The 23,396-nt window shown below is 35.3% G+C and overlaps 1 protein-coding gene across 8 annotated transcripts in view; it reads left to right on the top strand.

Annotated features, from left to right (window-relative positions):
• MAGI2 (membrane associated guanylate kinase, WW and PDZ domain containing 2) overlaps window positions 1-23,396 on the top strand; it is a 1,330,046-nt gene that overhangs the window by 365,343 nt on the left and 941,307 nt on the right. For all 8 annotated transcript variants that reach the window (XM_038562829.1, XM_038562825.1, XM_038562824.1 and 5 more), the window contains exon 2: window positions 12,177-12,293. In XM_038562829.1, coding sequence (XP_038418757.1) covers window positions 12,177-12,293 — 117 coding nt within the window. The remainder of the gene's footprint in view (window positions 1-12,176; window positions 12,294-23,396) is intronic.

The raw sequence follows: 23,396 nt of genomic DNA, 5'->3' as shown, positions 1-23,396 counted from the left end.
AAATAAGCAGGTAACCAAATCTCCTTTGGGGGCACGCTCTCTTGTGTGTATACTCTTCTCCCTTCTAGCTACTTATTACTAGCATGACAGAGATATTACTTGGCGCAGAATGAAGAAATCTAAGTAGATGTTGCAGCTCTGTTGTATGTTTATCCAAGTCAATTAATCTCTGAAATGCTTTAATCATTTATAGATTGAAACACTACTCTATTTATCATTTACAGTTCTTCTGTTAGATGATGCAGTGACAAATACTAAAAATATTTAAATAAATAATATTCTGCACACAGAAAGGGTAATAGTATTATTGTAGTTAATTAACACTGAGTAAATGAAACTTTAAATACTCTAATTTACTGCTCCAGACCTCACGTTCTGTATTTTACACTAAAGAATTTGAATTAAAAATTAGTTCTCAAATGATATCCTCTCTCACCACAAAACAGAATTGCCTGACTTGAAGCTGGAATTAAAAAATATAAGTATTTCAAGTCAAATATAATGATAGCTACAAAATCAAGAAACATTGCAGATTGTAGAGGGTCTTTATTTAACATGGTGTTTTCTGTCGAATATAAGCCCCATCTTTAGCAAATCACCTCTAAAATCAGTCTTCTTTAATGAATTGTTTCAAATATCTTTAATAGTAACAAAATTAATAACTGCCATGTTGATATCATTAAAACAAAGTAATTTTCAGGTCAATGGATACTTTATTTTCAAAGTAATGAAAATTTTAGACATTCCTCCTGATTTTCCAAGAGTTAGATATTAGATATTACCTTTAAAAGTGTTACTCATCACGAGTGCCTGGGTGTCACAGTTGGTTAAGGATCCGACTCTTAATTTCAGCTCAGGTCATGATCTCAGGGGCCTGAGATCCAGACCCGTCAGGCTCCATGCTCAGTGGGGAGTCTGCTTGGATTCTTTTCCTCTGCCTCTATCCACCCACCCCTGGCACAATGTGCCCTTTCTCTTTCTCTCTCTTTTTCTCAAATAAATAAATATATTTTTTTAAAGTGTTACTCATTCAAGACTAGAAATCATTGTACTGTTTTGTAAAAATTATTATGCAGAAAGGAGATGTAAAATCATTCTCTTTCTTTGCTGCAGTATGATTTCAATTAGTATATAATAAGAGTACATGGCTGAGCAATAAATGTTAATATTATCCCAGATAATATTAAGAATTCTCAGTTGCATACTTCCTAAAACATAAAATAAACATACTACAAAATATATGTGTTTTTTATACTTACCTTCAAAAACAAAATTATTTCTCTTAGATTATAGAGGTGATAATTTGACAAAAGAAAGTTAGCTTTCATTCAAATGAGATATTTATACCACAGGGTTAACTAAATAAAATCCACTTTCCTGACATAGCAAGTAACTCATAGTATCAGTCCAAAAAAGAAATGACAAATACCCACCATTTGCTTCAACGTGGATGGAACTGGAGGGTATTATGCTGAGTGAAGTAAGTCAGTCGGAGAAGGACAAACATTATATGTTCTCATTCATTTGGGGAATATAAATAATAGTGAAAGGGAATATAAGGGAAGGGAGAAGAAATGTGTGGGAAATATCAGAAAGGGAGACAGAACATAAAGACTCCTAACTCTGGGAAACGAACTAGGGGTGGTAGAAGGGGAGGAGGGCGGGGGGTGGGAGTGAATGGGTGACGGCACTGGGGGTTATTCTATATGTTAGTAAATTGAACACCAATAAAAAATAAATTAAAAAAAAGAAATATATTATAATGATTGACCCCTCTTTTATGACAGGAAGCATTTCTGAACTTTTATAAATTACAGAATTATATATTTGCAATGTATTTGCGATATCTTTTAATACTATTTGCAATATTTATTAATACTAAGAAAATCATTTAAGTCATCAATTAAGCAGGAATGTGATTCAACTAATATTTATTGAATACAAATCAATTATAAAGCATTGTGCTAGACTTTAAAGAATAAAATTTGCCTTAGGTAGGAAAATGAAGTTTGTCACAAATGAAGAATAACATTTATCCCTACTATCCCCTGATTTCCTAATATAATAGTGATGCTCTGTGATAAATGTTAATGGGCAACATAAAAATATTTTCTATTTCTTGAACCTGTCTACAGAAAGTACTTACCTTCAGCTCCTTTTAATACAACCACCCCTTTAACAACACCCTAAAATGTGAAATCATGTACCATATGCATGTGTGTGCTTCCCCCCTTATCAGATTTGATTTTTTGTTTTCCTCTGCTGTCATTTCTTTCCTAAAGCAATAAAAACTAATTGCCTATGAGGTTTGTAGCCTCTATATTTTACTTGACTTCAAAATACATTATTAGGTAAAGAGTCACATAACATTTTCATAAAAATTGTCAAGAATAAATAATAATAGTTTAGTAAAAATGGAAGTTTACTTCAAAGAAATATTTTCAGCAGGTTTTTATTGCAAGCAATTCTAGGGATAAGTTGGATTTGCTTAAGATGGCAACCTCTAAATATCCTTTTATCAGCTCAAAAGTCATGTACAATTTCATATGTAATTAGGGAATGGAAAGCAATCAAGAATACCTTTGGTTAATTGTGTGTGTGTGTGTTTTTTTTTTTCTTTCCTATTGCTGGCTTAGTCTTCCCTATAATTCTACAGGCAGTACAGCCCCAGATGTCTAAAAATGAATTTTTAGGAAATTTTAATTGATAGCCTTCAGGTATGGATAATTGAATTTACTAATCTATAGCACCGTGCCTGGCAAGTGTATAAATAGCCCCTAAAACTCTAGTTGGAGGAAGTAATTTTATAATTCAGTGAAAGTCCATTATAATACAACTTACTTTCCAAGTCTTTGACTATACTTCTTTCTTGATTCATACTTCTCTTTCGAGCCACTTGGAGGCACAGCAGTGTTGGGCAGTTGGCAGCAGGAATGTTTTTCTTCTGCTTAAGAGGCTTTTTTTTTTTTCTCTCCCACTTCCCTTTCCTCTGCAATCTCGGATATTGTTTGAGTTCAGTCTCTCAAAACCAGCTCCTGCTTCTCATTTCTCTCCTGAGTTGGATCAGGGCCTTGGCTTTCAGGGGTAAAAGTAGTAGCAACCTAGAGACACAAGAATGATAATAAAATCTTCCTTCTATGTCCTTCCTTACTCTATTTCCATTCTCATAGCCCCCAGTGGCTTACTTCTTATTGTCCACCCATTTCTGCTTCCCTAACACACACACCTATGCACGCACACAAACACACATCATATTCCTCGAATGACATGTTTAACTGGTTGGGTGAGCTTAGAGTTCTTCTGCAATCTGAAAATATCTTCCAGGCTTTGTAACCCTCAATTTTCCACTATTACCCACTGCCCTTATCTTTCCTACAGGGTCTATACTATGTTTATAATGTATACTGTGTATAAGATATTAGGGGTGGTGGAAGGGGAGGTGGGCGGGGGGTGGGGGTGACTGGGTGACAGGCACTGAGGTGGGTACTTGACGGGATGAACACTGGGTGTTATTCTATATGTTGGCAAATTGAACACCAATAAAAAATAAATTTATTTTAAAAATGAAGAAAATTATAAGGCAACCTCCTCACACTAATGAAACAGGAAAAAAAACCTGAAAAGTAGAAATCTATAATAAATTTTGTTCATTTGATAAAAAAAAAAAGATATTTATGTATTGCACAGGGGAGAGGGATGGGTAGATAAAATGGCTAGGGACTTACAAATTTTTTCTGGGAAAAGAATTTCAGATATTTTTTCATCATTTTATGAGTAATAAAGGCTTTTTAAAGGGACGGGAGGGGCAGAGGGAGAGAGAGAATCTTAGGAGATGGAGAGAATCTCCATGCCAAGCTTGGAGCCTGGTAGAGGCTCAGTCTCACAACCTTGAGATTATGACCCGAGCCGAAATCAAGAGTCAGTTGTTTAACCGACTAAGCCACGCAGGCACCCCAGTAATAAAGTATTTTTAAGAAAGCCCAGGAAAGGGCAGGCCGAGTGGCTCAGCAGTTTAGCGCTGCCTTCGGCCCAGGGCCTAACCCTGGAGACCCGGGATCAAGTCCCACATCAGGCTCCCTGCAGGGAGCCTGCTTCTCCCTCTGCCTATGTCTCTGCCTCTCTCTCTCTCTCTCTCTCTCTTTCTGTGTGTCTCTCATGAATAAATAAATAAAATCTTTTAAAAATAAAAAATAAAAAAGGATGCCCAGGAAATCTAAAAGTGATTCTGTATTTGTTTGTAAAATAGGAAATAAAGAAAGAGATTATAGCCCATTTTATAGTGAAATCACATCAAATGGATGATGGCAACACGAACTGAGGCCGGCAGCCCCTCAGAATAAACTGTGAGCTGAGCAAGTCCAAAGAAAAAGAGTTTGGGCTGAGCAGGTCTATGAAGAAATACATCAGCAGGATGCTCATGCTCCCATCAGCATATACACAGGGACATATGGAATTGCCCTCCAGTATGCTGCCCTCCCCCCCATTCCTCACTCATCCTTGCCCTGAGGAATCTGTAAGGATATCAGCAAGAATCCCCACCAGCATCTTGGAGCTGAAAGTGTTCCATTTGAATGCTCCTTTAAAGAAGTGTTTTGAATTGTCAGGGCCCGTAAACCTAACTTGGAAGTGTAACTGTTATTCGCCTGCCCCCACCTCCCAGGAAGCACTGTTATACATGGCACCTATAACAATTATATGTTTTCAACATACTCCGAATAATGTATTTCAGGTGCCTAATTAATTTAAAAGACTTATAGATGGGCCAAATACATAATTATAATAGGCTACATTATTTCTATGGAAAAAAAATTCTGCATGCCAAATAAACTTTTGGAACACATTCTTCATTATTCGAAGTCAGCCTGTAGCAATTCAAATCATGTGCCTAGAATTCTTATAACTTCATTAGTCCTGGTCATCCAGACACAGCCTATGGAAGATATATTGGTCTGTTCTTTGGAACCAATTTTGTCAGGGAATTTCTTTGTATTGTCATTGTAAAATGGACTTAAAAGTAATGCTCTGGCTTTTTAAGTCAGTTTGGGCAATGTGGCCTATGTCATGATACTTTTCAGCATGAAGACATTTGGAGTGGACCATCTATTGCACCAGGTCATCTGGTAGTTTTAAGCTGCACTAGGTTAGCAAAAAATTAAATGACGAGGACTGACCTTGTTTTATAGTTCTCAAAACATGAAACAATGTTCTACGTTTGCAAATCTATTCCTGATAATACTCATCAATTTTACTCGCAATAAGTATCACCTCTTCAAAAATAAAATTTTTCAGGTGACTTGAGGATAATAGCCTGCTAATATAAAATGAAGTAGGCTTAGGTATTCATTGTTTAAATACCATTCACATGTTCACTTTTAATATGTGAATGTGTTTCAGGCATACCTAGTGTGAGCAATTTGTTTTATGCTTTTAGAAATTAATAAGGGTGAATGCTTGGATTTTCCGAGAAAAAGAATTGTGGTATTATTAGCACTGCATTTTTACAAATTTACACCTGAACTTGAGAAAATAGTTTAAAAGACAATAAACCAAAACCCAAGTGAAAAAAAATTTCCAAGAGAATTATGTAGATATTTTGGACAGTAGTTTCTTTCTTTGACCTTAGTAATTTTAGCTAGAAACCTTAAAGTGTTACAGTTGGTAAATCTTTAATTAAAGATTTCAAATCCATTTATAACTATTTGAATAGATTGGGGTTTTTTTCCCCCTTAAACTTATAGTGGTATAATCACTGATTTAAACAAAAAAAAAATATGTTGAATTCAGGTCAGATTACTTTTTGGCCATAAATCTTTCTTTCTTATGTTATGTCAAATTTGTTGTGACATCCTGCTTTTTATAAAGAACATCTAATGTTTAAGAGTTAGGTGAACCAGAGAAATTAACAAAAAAACCCTATTCCTGCACTAAATTAGCCATCTTGAAATATTATAGAAAATTTAGATACACTTGAGTTTGTTTTCAACCCTGTGCCATCCTTTACATTTCTTGATTGGAAAATTTAGGATGATGCTTGTATAGCACATAGCACAATGTCAGACATGTACCAAGTATTCATTTCTTCTTCTCTAAGAGAACCTATAATCATAACTATAAGAACAACTCTAACATTTACTTTGAGACCAAGACTAACAATGAAAAATGAAACTCAATAATAATATCCCATCTGTGCAGTAGTAGGTGGAAGGAAATGATAAAAAGCCATTTTCAATAGAGCTGGAGAATATTATAAACCACTTACATTTATCTCTGTCATTTTCTCTGAGACAGCAATTATTCTCTCTAGTTTTGAATCTTCTAATGATCTGCAACTGCTTAATATATTTTGTTGACTCTTTTATTATTGCATTTCTTATACAAAATATGTGATACTACTAAAAGTTTGAAGAAAAACACACAAAGATATTAAAGTGTGATAAAAAAAGATTGACTATACTCTCTAATATTATGAGTAAAATATGGAAGGGATACAGATTTTCATATACCTCAATGTTTCCAGCTATGGAAAAGCAATTAGCCAGATTAATTCATCTACAGTGAGTTACCATGGGTCTTATATGTGTGCTCCTATTTAAAATAGGCAAAGGAGAATTACTGGGGGAGGAACAGTTTTACTTGCTCACAATTTATATAATAGCCAGTATAGATCAAATGCATCCAGTGATTTGGTGCAGTACTCTAGCTGCCTGAAAATGAGATGGCCTCTAGATCATCAGAAACCAAAGATACAATTTTCCACCTAAAAAGGGGATGGAGCCTGCTCCGGTAGACTGGATTAGATATGTCTGTCACCTATTTTGTGGCTGTGGATCTTAACAGAATCAATCAACTTTCCTGTGATTTATTTCTCCATTTTTGAGGTAAGCCAGGCAGGAAACTATTTTTTAAAAAGGAACATAACAACATAGCCTTATAATCATTTTCTACTGGCTATTCCTTGACTTCCCCACCACCCAATAAATTAAGATAAAGTAAATTTGCAATTACTCGTGGGCATATCTTAGAGATATGGATAGGTCTTTTTCTTCTTCCAGTTTCTTATAGACTGCTTTGCTTAGTTATTTTACTACTTAATTAACAAAGACAATGTATGAAATCCATTGTCTCTTGATGTACTTATCTTCCTGGACAATTCAGAAAACAAAACAAAACAAAACAAAACAAAACAAAACAAAAAAACAGTATCCTAGGGAGATTACCCATTGCTTTATTTCTTATGGACTAGGGATAACTTGTGGTCTGTAATTATAAATACTTAATTAAATTAATTCAATTATCTGATTACAAAAAAAAGAAAAAAATTCCCCAATTCTAAAGTGCATTTAGTAAACACTTTATATGGAAGTGTAGAATTGAAATCTAGTGGAGACTTTATTTGGTTCTACAAAGAAGACCTTATTTGGATCTACACATACTATTATGGACTGAATGTTTGCCTCCTCCAAAAATCATATGTTGAAATCCCTTTTTTTTTTAAGATTAAAAAAATATTTTATTTATTTATTCATGAGAGACACAGAGAGAGAGAGAGAGAGAGAGAGAGGCAGAGACCCAGGCAGAGGGAGAAGCAGGCTCCATGCAGGGAGCCCGATGTGGGACTTGATCCCGGATCCCTAGGATCAGGCCCTGGGCTGAAGGTGGCGCTAAACCGCTGAGCCACCTGGGCTGCCCACTGAGCCACCTGGGCTGCCCTCATATGTTGAAATCCTAACCTCCAATATGATGGTGTTAGAAACTGGGCAACCTTTGAGAAGTAGTTAGGCTATAAGGGTAAAGCTTTCATTAATAAGTTAATAATTAATAATAATTAATAAGTTTTTCTTAAGTTGTCCCTTGATGTCAGGCTGAAAAGTTTGCTTGGGATCATGTTGAGAAAAGACGTGACTGCTTTGGACTAAGAAATTTGGTCTTCAGGCTATAGATTATGAAAGTGTTCTTTAGTAACAGAATCGTTAGTTTCAAATTCTTCCCAGATCTCTTATTGCCAAATATGTGATTTGAGAAGGTATTATATCTTTTAACTTAACTGTTTTATTTTATAAAAATAAATGGATAGCTTTTCACAGTTAAATGAAGTAACTCAGAGTTTTTAAAATATAATAGTAAGCAAGAGCCACTGATTTTTTTGAAGAGAAGAGTACAGTGGCTAAGGCATTGGCAGTAGCAGTGCTCTGCTTGATGGAATGATTGGTGGAGATATAAGGCAGCAAATGCAGGTATCACTAACAAGTAACAAAACAAAAACTCCACAGACAAGAAATAACAACACAATCAAAAACTTTAACTATGGCATATAACATAGCAGATTTATTCAGTTATTTTAATAGTAGATAGCATTTACTGAATACTTTATCATGTGGAATTTAAAATGTTAACTTAAATACCTGAAATCAGGGACGCCTGGGTGGCCCAGCGGTTGAGCGCCTGCCTTTGGCTCAGTGTGATCCAGGATTCCTGGGATCGAGTCCCACATTGCGCTCCTTGCTTGGAGCCTCCTTCTCCTCCCTCTGCCCGTGTCTCTGCCTCCCTTTCGGTGTCTCTCATGAATGAATGAATGAATGAATAAATAAATAAATAAATAAATAAATAAATAAATAAATAAAATCTGGAATAAATAAATAAATACTTGAAGTCAAGTAGTCTTGAGATCCAAGAGCTGTTTTTTAGCTCAGCCATTGCCCACTGCCTATTGCTTAATTCTTCTCTAATTTAAAGTGCTAATTAAGGAAAAATGTGCCTTTAAGTGTGTGTGTGTGTGTGTGTACATACATTCCTCTCTCTCTCTCTTTACATATGTATATATATAAAACAGTTCTATACATACAGATTTAGCCATTGGGATCATGTAGAGTTGCAGATAACAGAAAACCACAATAGTTTTAGAAAATAAATATATGCTTTTTCTCATATAACAAGAAATCTAAAGGTATGTAGTTACTGATGTTGTTTTAGATGCTCATTGAAGCCATCAGGGACCCAGGTTGTTTCTAACTTCTCCAATCTCCTAAGCATGTTGGATTTTTCCCTTGTGCTTGTCACTTTGTGGTCAGGATATGGCTGCTCCATCTCAGATATCTAATTCAGTGAAGAAAGAAATACCCTCCTTCTCTGTGAGTTCTCAATGGCTGGAACACAGCTGCTGGAAGCTGAAAGGGCAGTTAGGAAAGTGAGGAACTAGATCATATGACTGTTTCAGACCACTGTGACCTATGTGAAGACCATGTGACCTATCTGAAGCAGAGCATGTTTGGGTCTGAAACTAAGTCAGGGTTCTCAATAAAAAAAAAAAAAAAAAAAAAAAAAAAGAATAGAGGAAAGAATACTGGGAAGGCAAGTAGCAGAATTCTCCATAACAAGATAACAAGGATAAATAAAATTGCCTTACTTGAAAGATGCTATGATAAATTGTGAAGACTAATAAAGTATTTGTGACATATGAGGCAAGAGAAGTCCTTCCAAAATAATTGTGATCATTTGTGTCTTTCATTTTAATTAGTGGAAGAAATGTTTATTTATTTATTTATTTACTTACTTACTTATTTACTTATTTACTTTTTTTTTTTTTTCTGGAAGGGATTTTTAAATAATTATCAGAAACTTCAGCAGGCTATTCCATGGGGGGAAAAACAGTCACTGAATGGACAGCCTTTATTTTTTTTAAGATTTTATTTATTTATTCATGAGAGACACACACACAGAGAGGCAGAGACACAGGCAGAGGGAGAAGCAGGCTCCATGCAGGTAGCCCGATGTGGGACTCGATTCCGGGTCTCCAGGATCAGGCCCTGGGCTGAAGGCGGAGCTAAACCGCTGAACCCCCCGGGCTGCCCCATAGACTGCCTTTTGTTGTTGTTTTCTTACATAGGCTAACTTTGGAGAGGCTAATGTATATTTGTAGTCAAAGAATAGTTTAAACTGATCATTTATTTTCAGGGGCAAAAATCATCCTGGACTACAAAATGTGAGCTTATCCATGTTGCATTAGGTGAGTGATTCTAGCTTACTTTAGTGGACAGACTACATCTGTTGTTCTATAGTTAGCATTTGCTCGAGCTGCCAGAAATCATCTCATCACTTGGCATGTCCCACATATTAGACAGAAAGAAAAAGAGAAGAAAGCTGGGGTGCAGTTGCTGAAGGACCTATACACTTACAACTCTGCAGAAATGACAGCTGAGAACACGCAAGCAGGATGCTTGCTCTGTGGCTGTAATGAATTAGCAGCAAGGATAGACATGATCCGTTGACCGGAAAAGACCAAGGGAGAAAGACAGAATTTCAGGATTTCTAATTATTAACTACTTCGGAGAGATGTCAGGAAGTCCAAGACACATGGAAATGGAGGACATTTGGAGCTATAAATAATAGGTAATTGTTGATAAGTGTGATGGTAGTTTTAAGTGAGTTTCCTATCAGACTGCTCTGCTTCTTTGACTAAGAAAATTGTTTTGAATTTGGAAAATTATATGTACAAGCATTCTGGATATAGTATTTATGTGTGCTCAAAAAGCAGTATGTTTTCCTTTGATGTCACTTGTTTTCTGCTATCATATGATATTGGGTGGAAGAAAGATAGATTGTGACTATTTAGTTAAATATATGAGAAACTGGAAGAATTCTGATAGTTCAGTTAAAAGCATTATTTCTTATGGCATCTTACTGAGGCTCTTTGAGCAGGTTATGAGGCAACTGAAACAATGGATTCAGAAACTACAGAAATGTTGCAATATGTAGTTTGCAAATATATTAACTGCGTAAGAGATGCTTATGCACACTCACAGAATGCTATTTTACATGGTCATAGTGGTACAAATACATTGATGAATTGTAATTTGGGGATTCAAAAGGACTTGAAGAAACTATGATTTATGTGACTATAATAGATTTCCTAATCTATCTTTAATTTTTTGTCTTGGTTCAGTTACCTAATAGGTTTGAAAAGATAAACATTTCAGGAATTCTTATTTATATTTTTATAGGTATTTTGATTTCTTTTAAGTATAAAAATAAGAAGGGCCTCAGATAAATCATTATTTAGCAACACTGGGGCACCTGAGTGGCTCAGTTAGTTAAGCATCCAACTCTTGGTTTCAGCTCACATTTTGATCTCAGGGTCATGAGTTAGAGCCCTGCATGGGTTCCATGCTGGGCATGGAGTCTACTTAAATAAAAAATAAAATGAGATAATAATGTAGAATAATTATTTTTTAAAAGAAATTAATCTTTGATAGATCCACAGAGTAAGTTTTCTTACCTATAGCCCAGTTTATTTTTCATTAGGTTATAATGGCAAATAGGCTTAAAATTATTTCTATAGTAATAACAACAATAATAATTTTTAAAACTATAATAAGAAAAGAAAAAAATCTCAATTTTTTCAAAACTTGTCCCAAGTTAAAAATATCTGCACATAGAAATTTACTTTGATTTATTATATAAAGGGAGAAAGCATTAATATTTGTGTAGGCTTTTTTTTTCTTTTAACTTTTCATATCACCCTACTTTATCTAAATCCATAGTGACTTTGAATAAGTTAAAAGTCTTCTCAAACCTTTAATACATACGGAATGAAATAAGCCAGTCACCAAAGGGCAAGTCTTATATGATTCCTCTTATATGATATACCTATAGTAGTCAAATTCATAGAGAAAGAAAGTAGAATGGTGTCTGCCAGAGGGTGGGAAGGAAAGGGACAATGGAGGTGAAGGGGAGTAGTCTTTTTTTAGCCATGCAATAAGATGTACTATGACACATATCTTTTGCCATAATATAGACTTCATTCTAAATGAAAAATAATTTAAAGAATGCATTATAAAACACTGAGCACAGGCCTGACAATTATCTCAGTAAATGTTATATTTTATTATTATAGAGGTAAGGTTTAAAGGGGTTCATGAGGGGCTCCTGTGTGGTGCAGTTGGTTGAGCACCCAACTCATGGTTTCAGCTCAGGGAGAGACATCAAGCCCCCACTTCAGGCTCTGTCCTCAGTGTGGAGTCTGCTTAAGATTTTCTCTCCCTCCTCCCTGCCCTATGTTCTCTCTCTCTCAAGTAAATAAATAAATCTTTAAATGCGTTCATGACTATATTTAAGACAGAGTCAAATACCTACTTAAAATATTTTCCAACATCCTTCATTAAGAAACTTTATCATTCTAGGAGGAATTGTTGATAAGGATCTTCGTCACTACCTCAACTTACGATTTCAGAAGGGTTCTGTGGACCACGAACTTCAGCAAATCATCCGTGACAACCTCTACCTCCGCACAGTGCCATGTGAGTACAATTGTTATTGTCTTTCTATGTTAACAAATAAATGTTCAACTATGTATTTGTTATTTAAAAGAAAAGTTAAATTGCATTGATTTTTTTATGGTGGACTTTTGGGACAAATTGATTTGAGATATGGAATTTTTAAATGAAAAAGCTTGTAACTGCCATTGTGTGGTTTCTGATGACATTGGCCAGAAAAGACTTGTGATTTTCAAGCTGCTTACTTCTTAAATTAGTATTAAGAAATATTAATTCTAGTTCAGAATGTTGATTTAGAATGAATCATACGTGGGGTAGAACTCCACGCTGGGAGACAGGGGAATGCAAATTAAATCTATTAGCTGAAACAGCTATTTTGTAAATAGAATCTACACTGTAACTCCCAACCTCATCTCTGGTTTGCAGCAGGGAAGCCTCACGAGTGCAAAGAAACTTATGGATTGAAGAGTAAAGATAAGTGTTCTGTAAGTCTTAGAAAGAGATAATATTGAGTGTTGGATACAAATTTCTTATATGCAACCTATAGAAGTCCACAAAACAACAATCCCTAATTATGAGATAATAATAATCCTTCAAAAGAGAGGATTTGGTCAAATGATAAAATTCATACATCAACATTTTTAGTACCTGTTTCATTTTATTTAATAATCTTCTATTAACTTTAGCACAACTTAAAGACTTCTAAAGTCAGGTCCTAGATCCTGAATAGATATCAAAATCTTTTTCCTTCAAGTTTTATGACCCCCAGAGACTCTACAGTCTTTCCAGAAACTCTGTGGGTGTTATGTGTATTCCTTTTGTTTTAGTGCTGCTCTGATTTTAATAAACTCAAAGCTATGGGCTCTGAAAAGTAGCTATTAAAAAAAATAAAAACTGGCTAGGATAAATAAAACAAACAAACCACACACACACATACACATACTTGCAGGGAGAAGAACTACCAGAACAATGTAAAAAGTAGAGATCATGGATGATTATACCAAAATGTTGAAAACACAGAGAGAAGTGAAATGGAAGGTCAGTACTGAGGCCTTTTCACCTGTGCACATCCTAGGAGGGTAGACTTTCACCATTGTTAACACTGAATGTTCATCAAAATAAAAATGCCAGGACACCATTATCACATATTCTTAAATGACAATGCTTACTGATTGACATCTTGTCAGTCCAAATGTTACCTCTGTCAGTTTGTGTTAGTGAAGAGAATAGAATTTTGCGCTCTTGCTTTAAAACTAGAAGTTGAGAAAAGTGCATTCTTAAACTTGTAAGTTTGACATTAGAGTGATGGCCAGAAGAAGATGGATTAAAGTAAGTGACTGAACTATTTATAAGGTAACGGGTGGACGCATTTTCAAAGCTGTGATGTTGTCAGTGCAGCCATGTGCATTTATCTTTTGTGACATGAAAGAAAGGAGATCTGAAATACTGAATAAAGAATCCAGGCACTTTATTATGTTTAAAAGCTGAGGGAAATAGATAAGAGGCTGACATTCAGGAATACTTGTAGTCCTTGCTAAGGTGATGACATAAATAAGAAATCTTAATTAAATATGAAGATAATAGGAGTAAATTTTGCATTAGTTAATTAACTTCTTAAATAAGTCATCTCTCCTTAGAGTACCAAGAAATGAAGGAAAAATAAATATAAGGGTAAAATAACTAGGCTTATGCAAGTAAACATAAAGAGTTTTGTGATATGATTTCAGTACAAGGTCATAAATTCAATTAGAAGTCCTTGAATAGCTCCTATAAAGGAGATGATTAGAAATTCAATGAATCTGAATATTATAATCAATTATTCTTTGAATTTGTAGCCACCACTCTTAATAGCCAATTCCAGTAATACTATTCACTGTAACTGCATAAAAGTGAAGAAACATCTAAGATAAAAATGAATCTGATTTATATTATCTATAATCACTTAAGCTGATGAATTGGACCTGGACAATCCACCATCTTCACTTAGTATATCTTTTAATAAAATGTTCAGACATATTCAGAGTACATAACAAAAATGCGTCAGTTGTGTGAAAAATCCTAGCTTTTTTTAGAAACTTAGGTGTGTGTCCAGCATATCTATTGACCTTGAGTATGGAGTGACCTTTGTTACATATTTTCTTGAGTCCAAAAGTTCTCATTGGTTTTCATGTCTCCAGCACCGTGAAAGGACAAGGTATTAGTAAGGTGCATGTCACTGCTCTTACAAATGCATACATTAGTATATATACCTCTTGTGTAATCTGTTAATGGCACCAGGAATAGGTTCTCAATGACTCCATGTAAAAAAATGAAGTCAACTTGTAAATATGTAAGGGTGGCTTAACTTTTTACAAGGCAAGACTGAACTGGGTAAGTCTGCTTGCTACCACCACAGTACTGCACCACCAATAACTACAACTAGGAGGAAAGGAGGAGTCTTGGAGCTAGATTTCCTTGGTGTCTAATGAATAAGAGAGGGTTCTGGGTTGAGAGCTCCAGAGACACCATCCCCTCACATACCCCTAGACACAGCCAAATTGAGTTGTGACCAACTCGGCTCCTGTATCCCTCTCTGAAGGAAATCTGGATCCAACTGCTGGTTAACTTCCAAGCTAAGTGGGAGAGGGAGGTGGTCAGTCCAGGTCTTTACTGGGCCTTAAATACAGATAATATAAAATCCTATCAGTCTGTTCCCTGCCACATAAACAACAATTGACTGCATTTAGCCTTTTATTTTGCTTCCCCAGAACCACATCTCAGGGCCTAATTCTTCAAAAATATATTTTTTGAAGCCATATCCCTAAGTCATGGAAGGCAGGACCTGGTCACAGAATAAGATTGTTGGACATGTAATGAATATGAGTGTACACTCTCCTGCATATGCACACAGAAGCTTCCATGATACCAGTTCTTCATTCTTTGAAACTGAATCAGGGAGAAAAGATCCTTATGAACTAGCTCTTGATATTTTCCTTAAAACATAAGCCAGTCACGTAATTTATATCCATTAAAGACCTCAATTTGTACCTAAATATGTGTCATTTAGTTGCTAGTTGCACAATTTATTGGAGGTAGGGAGTAAAAGTCTTAAGAGGATCCCGTGTTCTAAAATGAGAGTTATTTAAAAAATAAATACTGTAAATGAAATTTCCTACTATTAGATTTCAGGCTGAATAGGATTTTTATGTAATGAAACATCAGGAGATATGAGTATATAATGATGAGACAAAACTGTTGTAATCTGCAATGTGCTTAAGACTAGGAAAAAATACAGATAAAGGGCTCAAAAGAGCTTAGAACATCCATGAAATGGAATTTCAGTTACCTTAATAGTGCACAAAAGACAATTTCAGAAGCACTAAGCTAGCAGCATCTATTTAGAGATTAGACAAGTTAGTTTCATTGTAACATGCTAAGTATACAAAGTTAAGGCAGCCTGTATTGTTCTTTGGGTAATATAGATTCAAAAAAAGAAATATTAATAAAGGAATTTAATGGAATTTATACAGAAAAAAATGTTGGACTAATTTTAAAGTGTTTAAAAGTATAAATAGGGTATTTTAGTTTTAATAATCTATTGAACATAATAAAGATTGCATATAGTTAACTCGAGTCTAATCAACCATGATTAAATTGACTATGCTTCTTAACTATGAGAAAAAGTAACTACTTTCATTTACTGATGAAATTTTGGTCTTTTCTTTTTTTTTTTTTAATTTTTTTTTTTAATTTTTATTTATTTATGATAGTCACAGAGAGAGAAAGAGAGAGAGGCAGAGACATAGGCAGAGGGAGAAGCAGGCTCCATGCACCGGGAGCCTGATGTGGGATTCGATCCCAGGTCTCCAGGATCGCGCCCTGGGCCAAAGGCAGGCGCCAAACCGCTGCGCCACCCAGGGATCCCAATTTTGGTCTTTTCTATCCTTAATATTTATTAGAGGCACAAATTAGTTTTCAAGGCAGGTATGAGCACAGATATAAATTTTAGATGCCTTTTCCCATTACCAGATGCCATGAAGAAGAACTTCAATGACCAATTTAGAAGTTTCAAAATGAAATGGAAGATAGTTAAAATTAAAGTTCTCTCCCAAGTTCATACTTTGTCATTTGGTGAGATGGTTTAATTGGGAAATATTTTAAATTTATTTGAAGCCAAAAGAAATACCAGCATATACCAAGTAAAAGACAAAAATCAATAAAACCAAAGGTCTAAAACTATTCCATAAAAAAGTGGAAATGAAAAACATAGATTTAGGATATGAAAGAAATTACTTTTATGAAAGAGCTGATTGAGGTGTAACTCATAATGATGTTTCTACATATTTAAGCACTTTAAGTTAGTATAAACTAAGCCATGTTAAAAAGAAGCACTATCAAGAACAAAATTATAAAATTTTTAATATATATTTTTTGAATTTTCTGTTTTGTTAAATTTTTCATGGAGAAGCACATAGAAGCAGGCCTTAAAAGTCATGGGAACTGTTTCCTTCTAAGAAGAGCAGTTACCAACACTCCATAAGGTATAGCTATGCAAGAGATCAACATCCTGTTCTAATTAGATAGGGCTATGGTCACAGAGGGCTATTGGAGAGAAGCTAATGAACACATATTTATTAAAAAGTCTGAAATTTTTTTGAAAAGTCTTAAATTAGAGCAGAACTTTCTAGTATAGTGCATGGGAATGAAATAATTAAATTAAAATTAAATAATTTTAATTCTTAAGCACACACCCGTACTTTTAAAGCCTATAAAAACATCTGTTAATATTAAACAAAGCAGTATGTTTTTGTGGGTATGAATGAATCTTTCTAAGTACTTGTAATTTTCATCATTAAAGTATAGTAAGAAAACAGTGACATCAACCTGTGGGTTATACTACCAAAAAATACATATATTCTTCCAATGACATGAAATTCTGTTGTTGAAAGTGATCAAGAACATAATTAAGTACTCCTAATACCTTTAAGCAAAATAGGCCCATGTGCTGGAACAGTAGGTTGAATCCTGCAGGCACAGAACTAGAGATATCAGATCCAACTGAATTTTAAAGCAACGTATAGCAACAGATGTATATTATATATGTGTTTCACCCTTAACCATATTACTTCAAATAAGAATATCGATTTAGAAGCTCTTTTTTAAAGTTGCTTTTAGAGTATGAATCATGTTCTTTTGCAATTATTTCTGAATCAAGTTGCCAGAGTTTTGTTCTTTGAAATGAATTTTATTTTTTTAAACAGCCTAATTATATTTGGTGCTAAATGTCGAGAATAGGGTTATTAGAGAATACATATGGTTATTGGCGTTATGGACCAAAGGAGGAGGAAATCTATAAACAAATGAAGCTAAATTTCTTGAGAGATTTATAAACGGCCCTGGTTTTGAGCTAGCTCAAAAGAAAAATTTCAAATGTTTCTGAGCTGTAGCAAATACTTGAAAGAATTATTTCTATTCATTTACTCATTCAGATGTATGCCTGGGTGGTACATTTATTAAAAATGTGTTATTACTTTACAGAAAGCTGTGTTTACTCTCTGCCTGTTATCACTGAGAGTAGTAAGATCTAGTTTCATGTCATATACATGAAAGTACAGTACATTTTCCTTTTCTTTTTTGCATTGAACAAAATGAATGCATCTTTCCTGTATAGTAGCATTCATGCGGTTGGTTGAGAGAATATTCTACAGGAGAGAAATAGCTTCAAAATGTCACTTAAATGGGAAGTCAAGAAACATTAGAAGCGATTGTATCGATTTATCCATTTGACGGCACAGGACAGAGTGTTTGAATAAAGGCACGCACCTGGCACAAAAAAAGCAACAAACACCAACAGTAAACAACCTTACTGATCTTCCAAACCATAAAAAATTCCCTTTGCCCTCATTTGATCAACTTTTTGTGTATGTGGCTGTGACCCAATCTTTCCTCTTGATTTTTCTCTTCTGGTTTGTATTTCTTTGTTTCCTTTTTCCAAGAGGGTGGCTCCTCACAGGAAACCCGGGTTTGTGGACCACCGGTAAGTAGGCAGATGGTCTGAACACTCTGGGTTTCAGGCGCTCCAGCACCTGACCCAGGGAAGAATTGGAGAAGAGTACTTGAAACCTTTTTTTCTCACCCCCAGAAAAGCCAGTAATCACAGTCAGTGGAAAATAGCTCATCTTCCATGGAGCCCAGAATCTTCTCCCTGCAGACTTCAAAACTATGACCCAGACGGATATAAGGAAGTCAACATATCGCATGCCACTGCAGTGTTTGAATAGAAAGAATGGAGATTCTGTCAGGTTCAGATCTTCTTAAGTTTCCAAAGTCCACTGACCAGCACATGGGCTGTTGGATGATTATGTAGCTGAAGGAAAGCAGTGGGCAGATGGCAAGGATACTGGTGTTCTTATGGGACGTTAAGGCTGTAAATTTGTAGTAGAACACTCAATTTCTGATTCAAATGCATCTGTCTAAATGAACGAGAAAGGAATACTAATTATGGTCACTGATATTCTAATGCCTGGTGCACTAGTCAGAGTTATCCACACTCTGTAGTTTCACATTGTTAGAGCTTGGTGAGTAGCAATAACTCTTGGCTTAGTTATTTGGCAATATGGTACTGCAGAAAGAACACTCATCTAAGAATGAAGAGTGATTGCTTCTGGACTAGACTCTGCTACTAACTAAAGGACCTTGGAAAAAACCTTACCTTTTGGAGAAAGGGGAGAAGGAGTAGGGAATGAAAGAAATAACTCTAAGATGGTCCTTTCTATTCTAAAATGCTGTAGTTTTCTGATTCTACTGGCTTGTTTTTCTTTATATAATCATTATTCAAATCAGTTCATCAAATTGGCTTAAATTATTCTGAGTCTGGAATGCCCTTGATATTGAGCAGGTGTAAACAGCTTATGGAAACTGAAGATATATCAAATACAGCAGACACTTCAGGGAAAAATAAAGAGCTGGGTTTAAATTAAGTGCAGTTCTGGATAAAACCAGCCATGCGTGTACTTTCAGATTTTTCTATGAATGTCAAGTTAAGGATGCCATCATAAGTCTGATGTTCCTTGAAATCTGCCTTCACTATTCATGAAACTCTGAAATATGGTCCAGTTTTAGTAAGTGGATGGGAAAATAAACATAATGAGAAATACAAAGCTTTTAAAATTGCTCTCCTCCTTTGGAATATGTAATGAGTTGAGATGTGACATAAAGACTTCTGAAGCATGAGGTGTATTATTGTGAAAATGTGATTGTAATTTTTATGATAAGATGTTTAACATGAAATATAGTATCTTCTAATGTTAAACTTTAATAAATGTCACTTATGCAAGTGAATGGTGCTGGGTCGATGCCCAAATAGATCTAGCTAACAGGAGGCTAAATCAGTGCTCAGTGCATCCTTACAGCACAGTTGAGAAATTTAGGAGAGTCAGTAGAGTTTCTCACTCATGGTAATTAGAAGATAAAAGTGAGGTAGGATTGATAATTGATTCAATTAAAAATGCCCATAGAGGGACACCTGGGAGGCTCAGCGGTTCAGTGTCTACCTTCTGCTCAGGGCGTGATCTCAGAGTTCCAGGATCGAGTCCTACATTGGCTCCCTGTAGGGAACTGCTTCTCCCTTTGCCTATGTCTCTGCCTCTGTCTCTGTCTCTGTCTCTCATAAATAAATAAATGATATCTTAGAAAAAAAAAAAAAAGCCCATAGAGCCTACCTTTGGTAGGCAAGTCAGATGTTTAGAACTGAATCAGTTTCCATTTGGTTTCCCAGGTCCTGATCTGAGCTTTCTTACTTGAAAGCTGGGTTTCAGGAATATTGCCTTTTATGCACACAAATCCAGCAAGTATCTACACAAGCTTTGTCAGAATGAAGATAGTTTTACAACCCAGTTGTATACATAGCTGATAACTCCTTAACTTGTCCTCCGACGAGAGGACTGAATTGGGGAGCTAATGCCGTACTATATATCTGTGTCCTCTCCTATTTTAGGTAGAAATTCTGAATCCTTTTCTCCTCCTCCTCCTCCTCCTCCTCCTCCTCCTCCTCCTCCTCCTCTTCTTCTTCTTCTTCTTCTTCTTCTTCTTCTTCTTCTTCTTCTTCTTCCTTTTTAAAATTTATTTATTTATTATTTGAGAGAATGAGAGTGAGAGAGCATAGGCAGGGGGAGCAGTAGAGAGAGTAGCGGAGGGAGTAGCAGAGGGAGAGACAGAAGCAGGCTCCTCACTGAGCAGGGAGCCCGTTGCAGGACTCCATCCGGAATCAGGCCCAGAGCCCCAGAACCGAAGGCAGATGCTTAATCAACTGAGTCACTCAGGTGCCCCCTTTTCTGTCCTTTTTGTCTGACACTGATGAAAAACCGTGCAGATCAGTAAAGGACCTAAATGTTTGTAGGAAAGCTGAGACTGCGTGTCCTGAATCTCGTTCATCTTAGAATTCCCAATGAAGGAATGGTTGATAGGTGCCCAGGCGAGACAAGTCCTAGTTAATGGACTTCATGAACGTCAGCCAGAACAGGTCTTTAGATTGCAGCCATCATTTACAGAACACTTCCTATGTGCAAGAAATGTTTTTCATTCATTTTCATTTTTTTAAGATTTTATTTATTTATTCATGAGAGACACACAGAGAGAGGCAAAGACACAGGCAGAGAGAGAAGCAGGCTCCCTGCAGGGAGCCCGATGTGGGACTCGATCCTGGAACTCCAGGATCACATCTTGGGCCGAAGGCAGGTGCTAAACCGCTGAGCCACCCAGGGATCCCTCCTCTGCAGTTCTGAACAAATTTTGGGAGGCCCTAGAATGTAGGAGATGCTTAGATGTGTATCTATATTTTTTTACCTAATGTTTCCATAAAAGCAGAAAAAAAATCATGAAAATGGATAGTGAATTATATACAACCTCTAAATCACACACTTATTCCCACAACTGCTATGTAGGTGCGCCCCAGTGGCATCAGTCTTACAAAGCCTTCAGAAAAACCCAGATCAGTAGCTGATTGATATTATTCAACGTTATTCAACAAAGGCATGCCCTCCTCTGTTCTTATCTGGAAGTAACCAAAACAGAAACAACTGTGTAATTTGCTTTAGAATTCATAACATTTTAATAATAAAAAAAAAATGGCCCCTTCCTACTGAAAAGAAGCACTGCTTTGCCATCTCAGCATAGCTGGTGCTCTGCTGACTCAGCTGTCACTTGTAGCCCAGTACAGGGACAGCTCTTCAGTTCCCAAAGCCTCCAACGAGCTCTCTGAGCATAGTTCCATGATGACACAAGTTGGCACAGCTTGTTTGATCCCTTCACCAGGAACACATGGAATTGAGATATACACATATGCTCACAGATCCTCTTTGGCTTCTGGGAAAATGCCCCAATTCTGACTAAAGTGATCCAGATTAATATGCGCAGTAATATCTAGTATTCATAGAGCAACTTAAGTCATTAAGGAGACCATGAGTAGGCAGCCAGTGAGTGGGCGGCTTCTATCAAACTTTCATCTCTTCTTATTTCTTTCTGTGTCGAAGAATTTGGTTGTTGTCTTTCTGTTCCATAAAGCAAACAGTATATAATGTGTAATTCAGGGTTTGGCAGGAAATAAAGCCATGCAAGGAAGAACCGATTTAGAAATTAGCTGTTTAGAAAATTGCTTTTAAAATTAGAGAAGAGCGTTGCAGGATAGATCCTCAGGAATAATACTCAAAATATATAGAACTTCCCTACCAGGGTAACTGCTACCTCTGAGGCCTGTTGCTATGATTCATGAAACCAGAATTGAGAAATTACAACTGTGGCTGCAATCACCACTCCCTCTAACACTTAAGAATCTAGAAAATGGACATGGGGACCCTCCTACAGAAAACATTGTGTCTCCAAAACATTTGATGTGAAAGAAAAAAAATTACCTTTAACCAACTTTCTTTTCCATGATAACCCAATAAACATATAGTATCAGTGTCTTAAATTTATTAAAGAACATTCTAAGTTTTAAATTCCTTTTTTGATGAATCTATAATCAAATACTAACAATATAAATAATTGTTATTAAATATTGATGAAAGATTTACAGTACATTTTTAAAGTAAGATGTTTACTTTTCTACTTTCACTCAAGCTCCTAATGACTGATTTATATAGTATGCTAATCATAAAAAAGCTACCAGGGAAATGTATTTGTTCTTTAGAAAACCAAGATACTGATGCATTATCAGTGTATTCTGGAATTGTTCTATCTACTTATAGCATGAGACATTTTAAATGTGTGTAACAGTCTTTGTTCATTTTTTATTCACAACTTTATTATTAAAAAGTATGAATTTGACACTAACAAAATTTAGTTCATAATTATATTTCTCACATGAAAAAGCAATTGACAAAATTGCTTTCAGAGCATAATTTAAACTTGGAGCAAGAAAAGGGATCTTAATTAAAAGTGAGGAGTTGAATATATTATTTGAAGCACTACAGAAAATTAATTATATTTTGAAAGAAGATGCTTTCTGCACTAAGTGGCACAACATCTGTGATCGGACATCAAAATTGGAAGCTTTTTGTAGGCCCCAACAACATTCTTTACCTCAAAGTTCATTAAGGAGTCTTTTGGTAGAATAAAATACACTTTAAAATGCACATACAAGGAAAACATAAGTACAATTTGGAGAACTTGAAGTTAAGCCAATATATTGACCTACCATGAGTTTTGGAAAAAAGACATCTGGTTCCCTGATACAAACATAAAAAATTAATTTCAGTTATTCAGTAGGTTAAGTGTTATTTTCATGCTGAATATGGTTATATTCATAAAAAGTTATTTCTAATTCATTAGTTGTAAAAAAGTATGATCATTAATTTACAGTGTCATTAAGATAGATAATAACCTGTTAAATTTAAAGAGATTATAAGTTTATAAACTTTTATACACTGTAACTTATTTAATTGAGTTTAACTGACATTGAGAGCTACTACGTACATATGGCCAGCTCAGTGCTGGAAATATAGAATGATGAAAACATGAGTCCTTTTTACTAGGAATATATCCTAACCACAAGTTCAAATACAGGTAAACAGATATTCTCATTTACAGATGAGTAAAGTGAATGTATACAAGTAACTAAGGTAAAATATTACCTTAGTAATTATAATATTG

The sequence above is a fragment of the Canis lupus genome, chromosome 18 (genome assembly GCF_011100685.1).
Source record: "Canis lupus familiaris isolate Mischka breed German Shepherd chromosome 18, alternate assembly UU_Cfam_GSD_1.0, whole genome shotgun sequence".
Taxonomy (NCBI): domain Eukaryota; kingdom Metazoa; phylum Chordata; class Mammalia; order Carnivora; family Canidae; genus Canis; species Canis lupus.
Note: the sequence above shows the minus strand (reverse complement) of the source record. Positions and strands in the feature narration are given on the sequence as shown.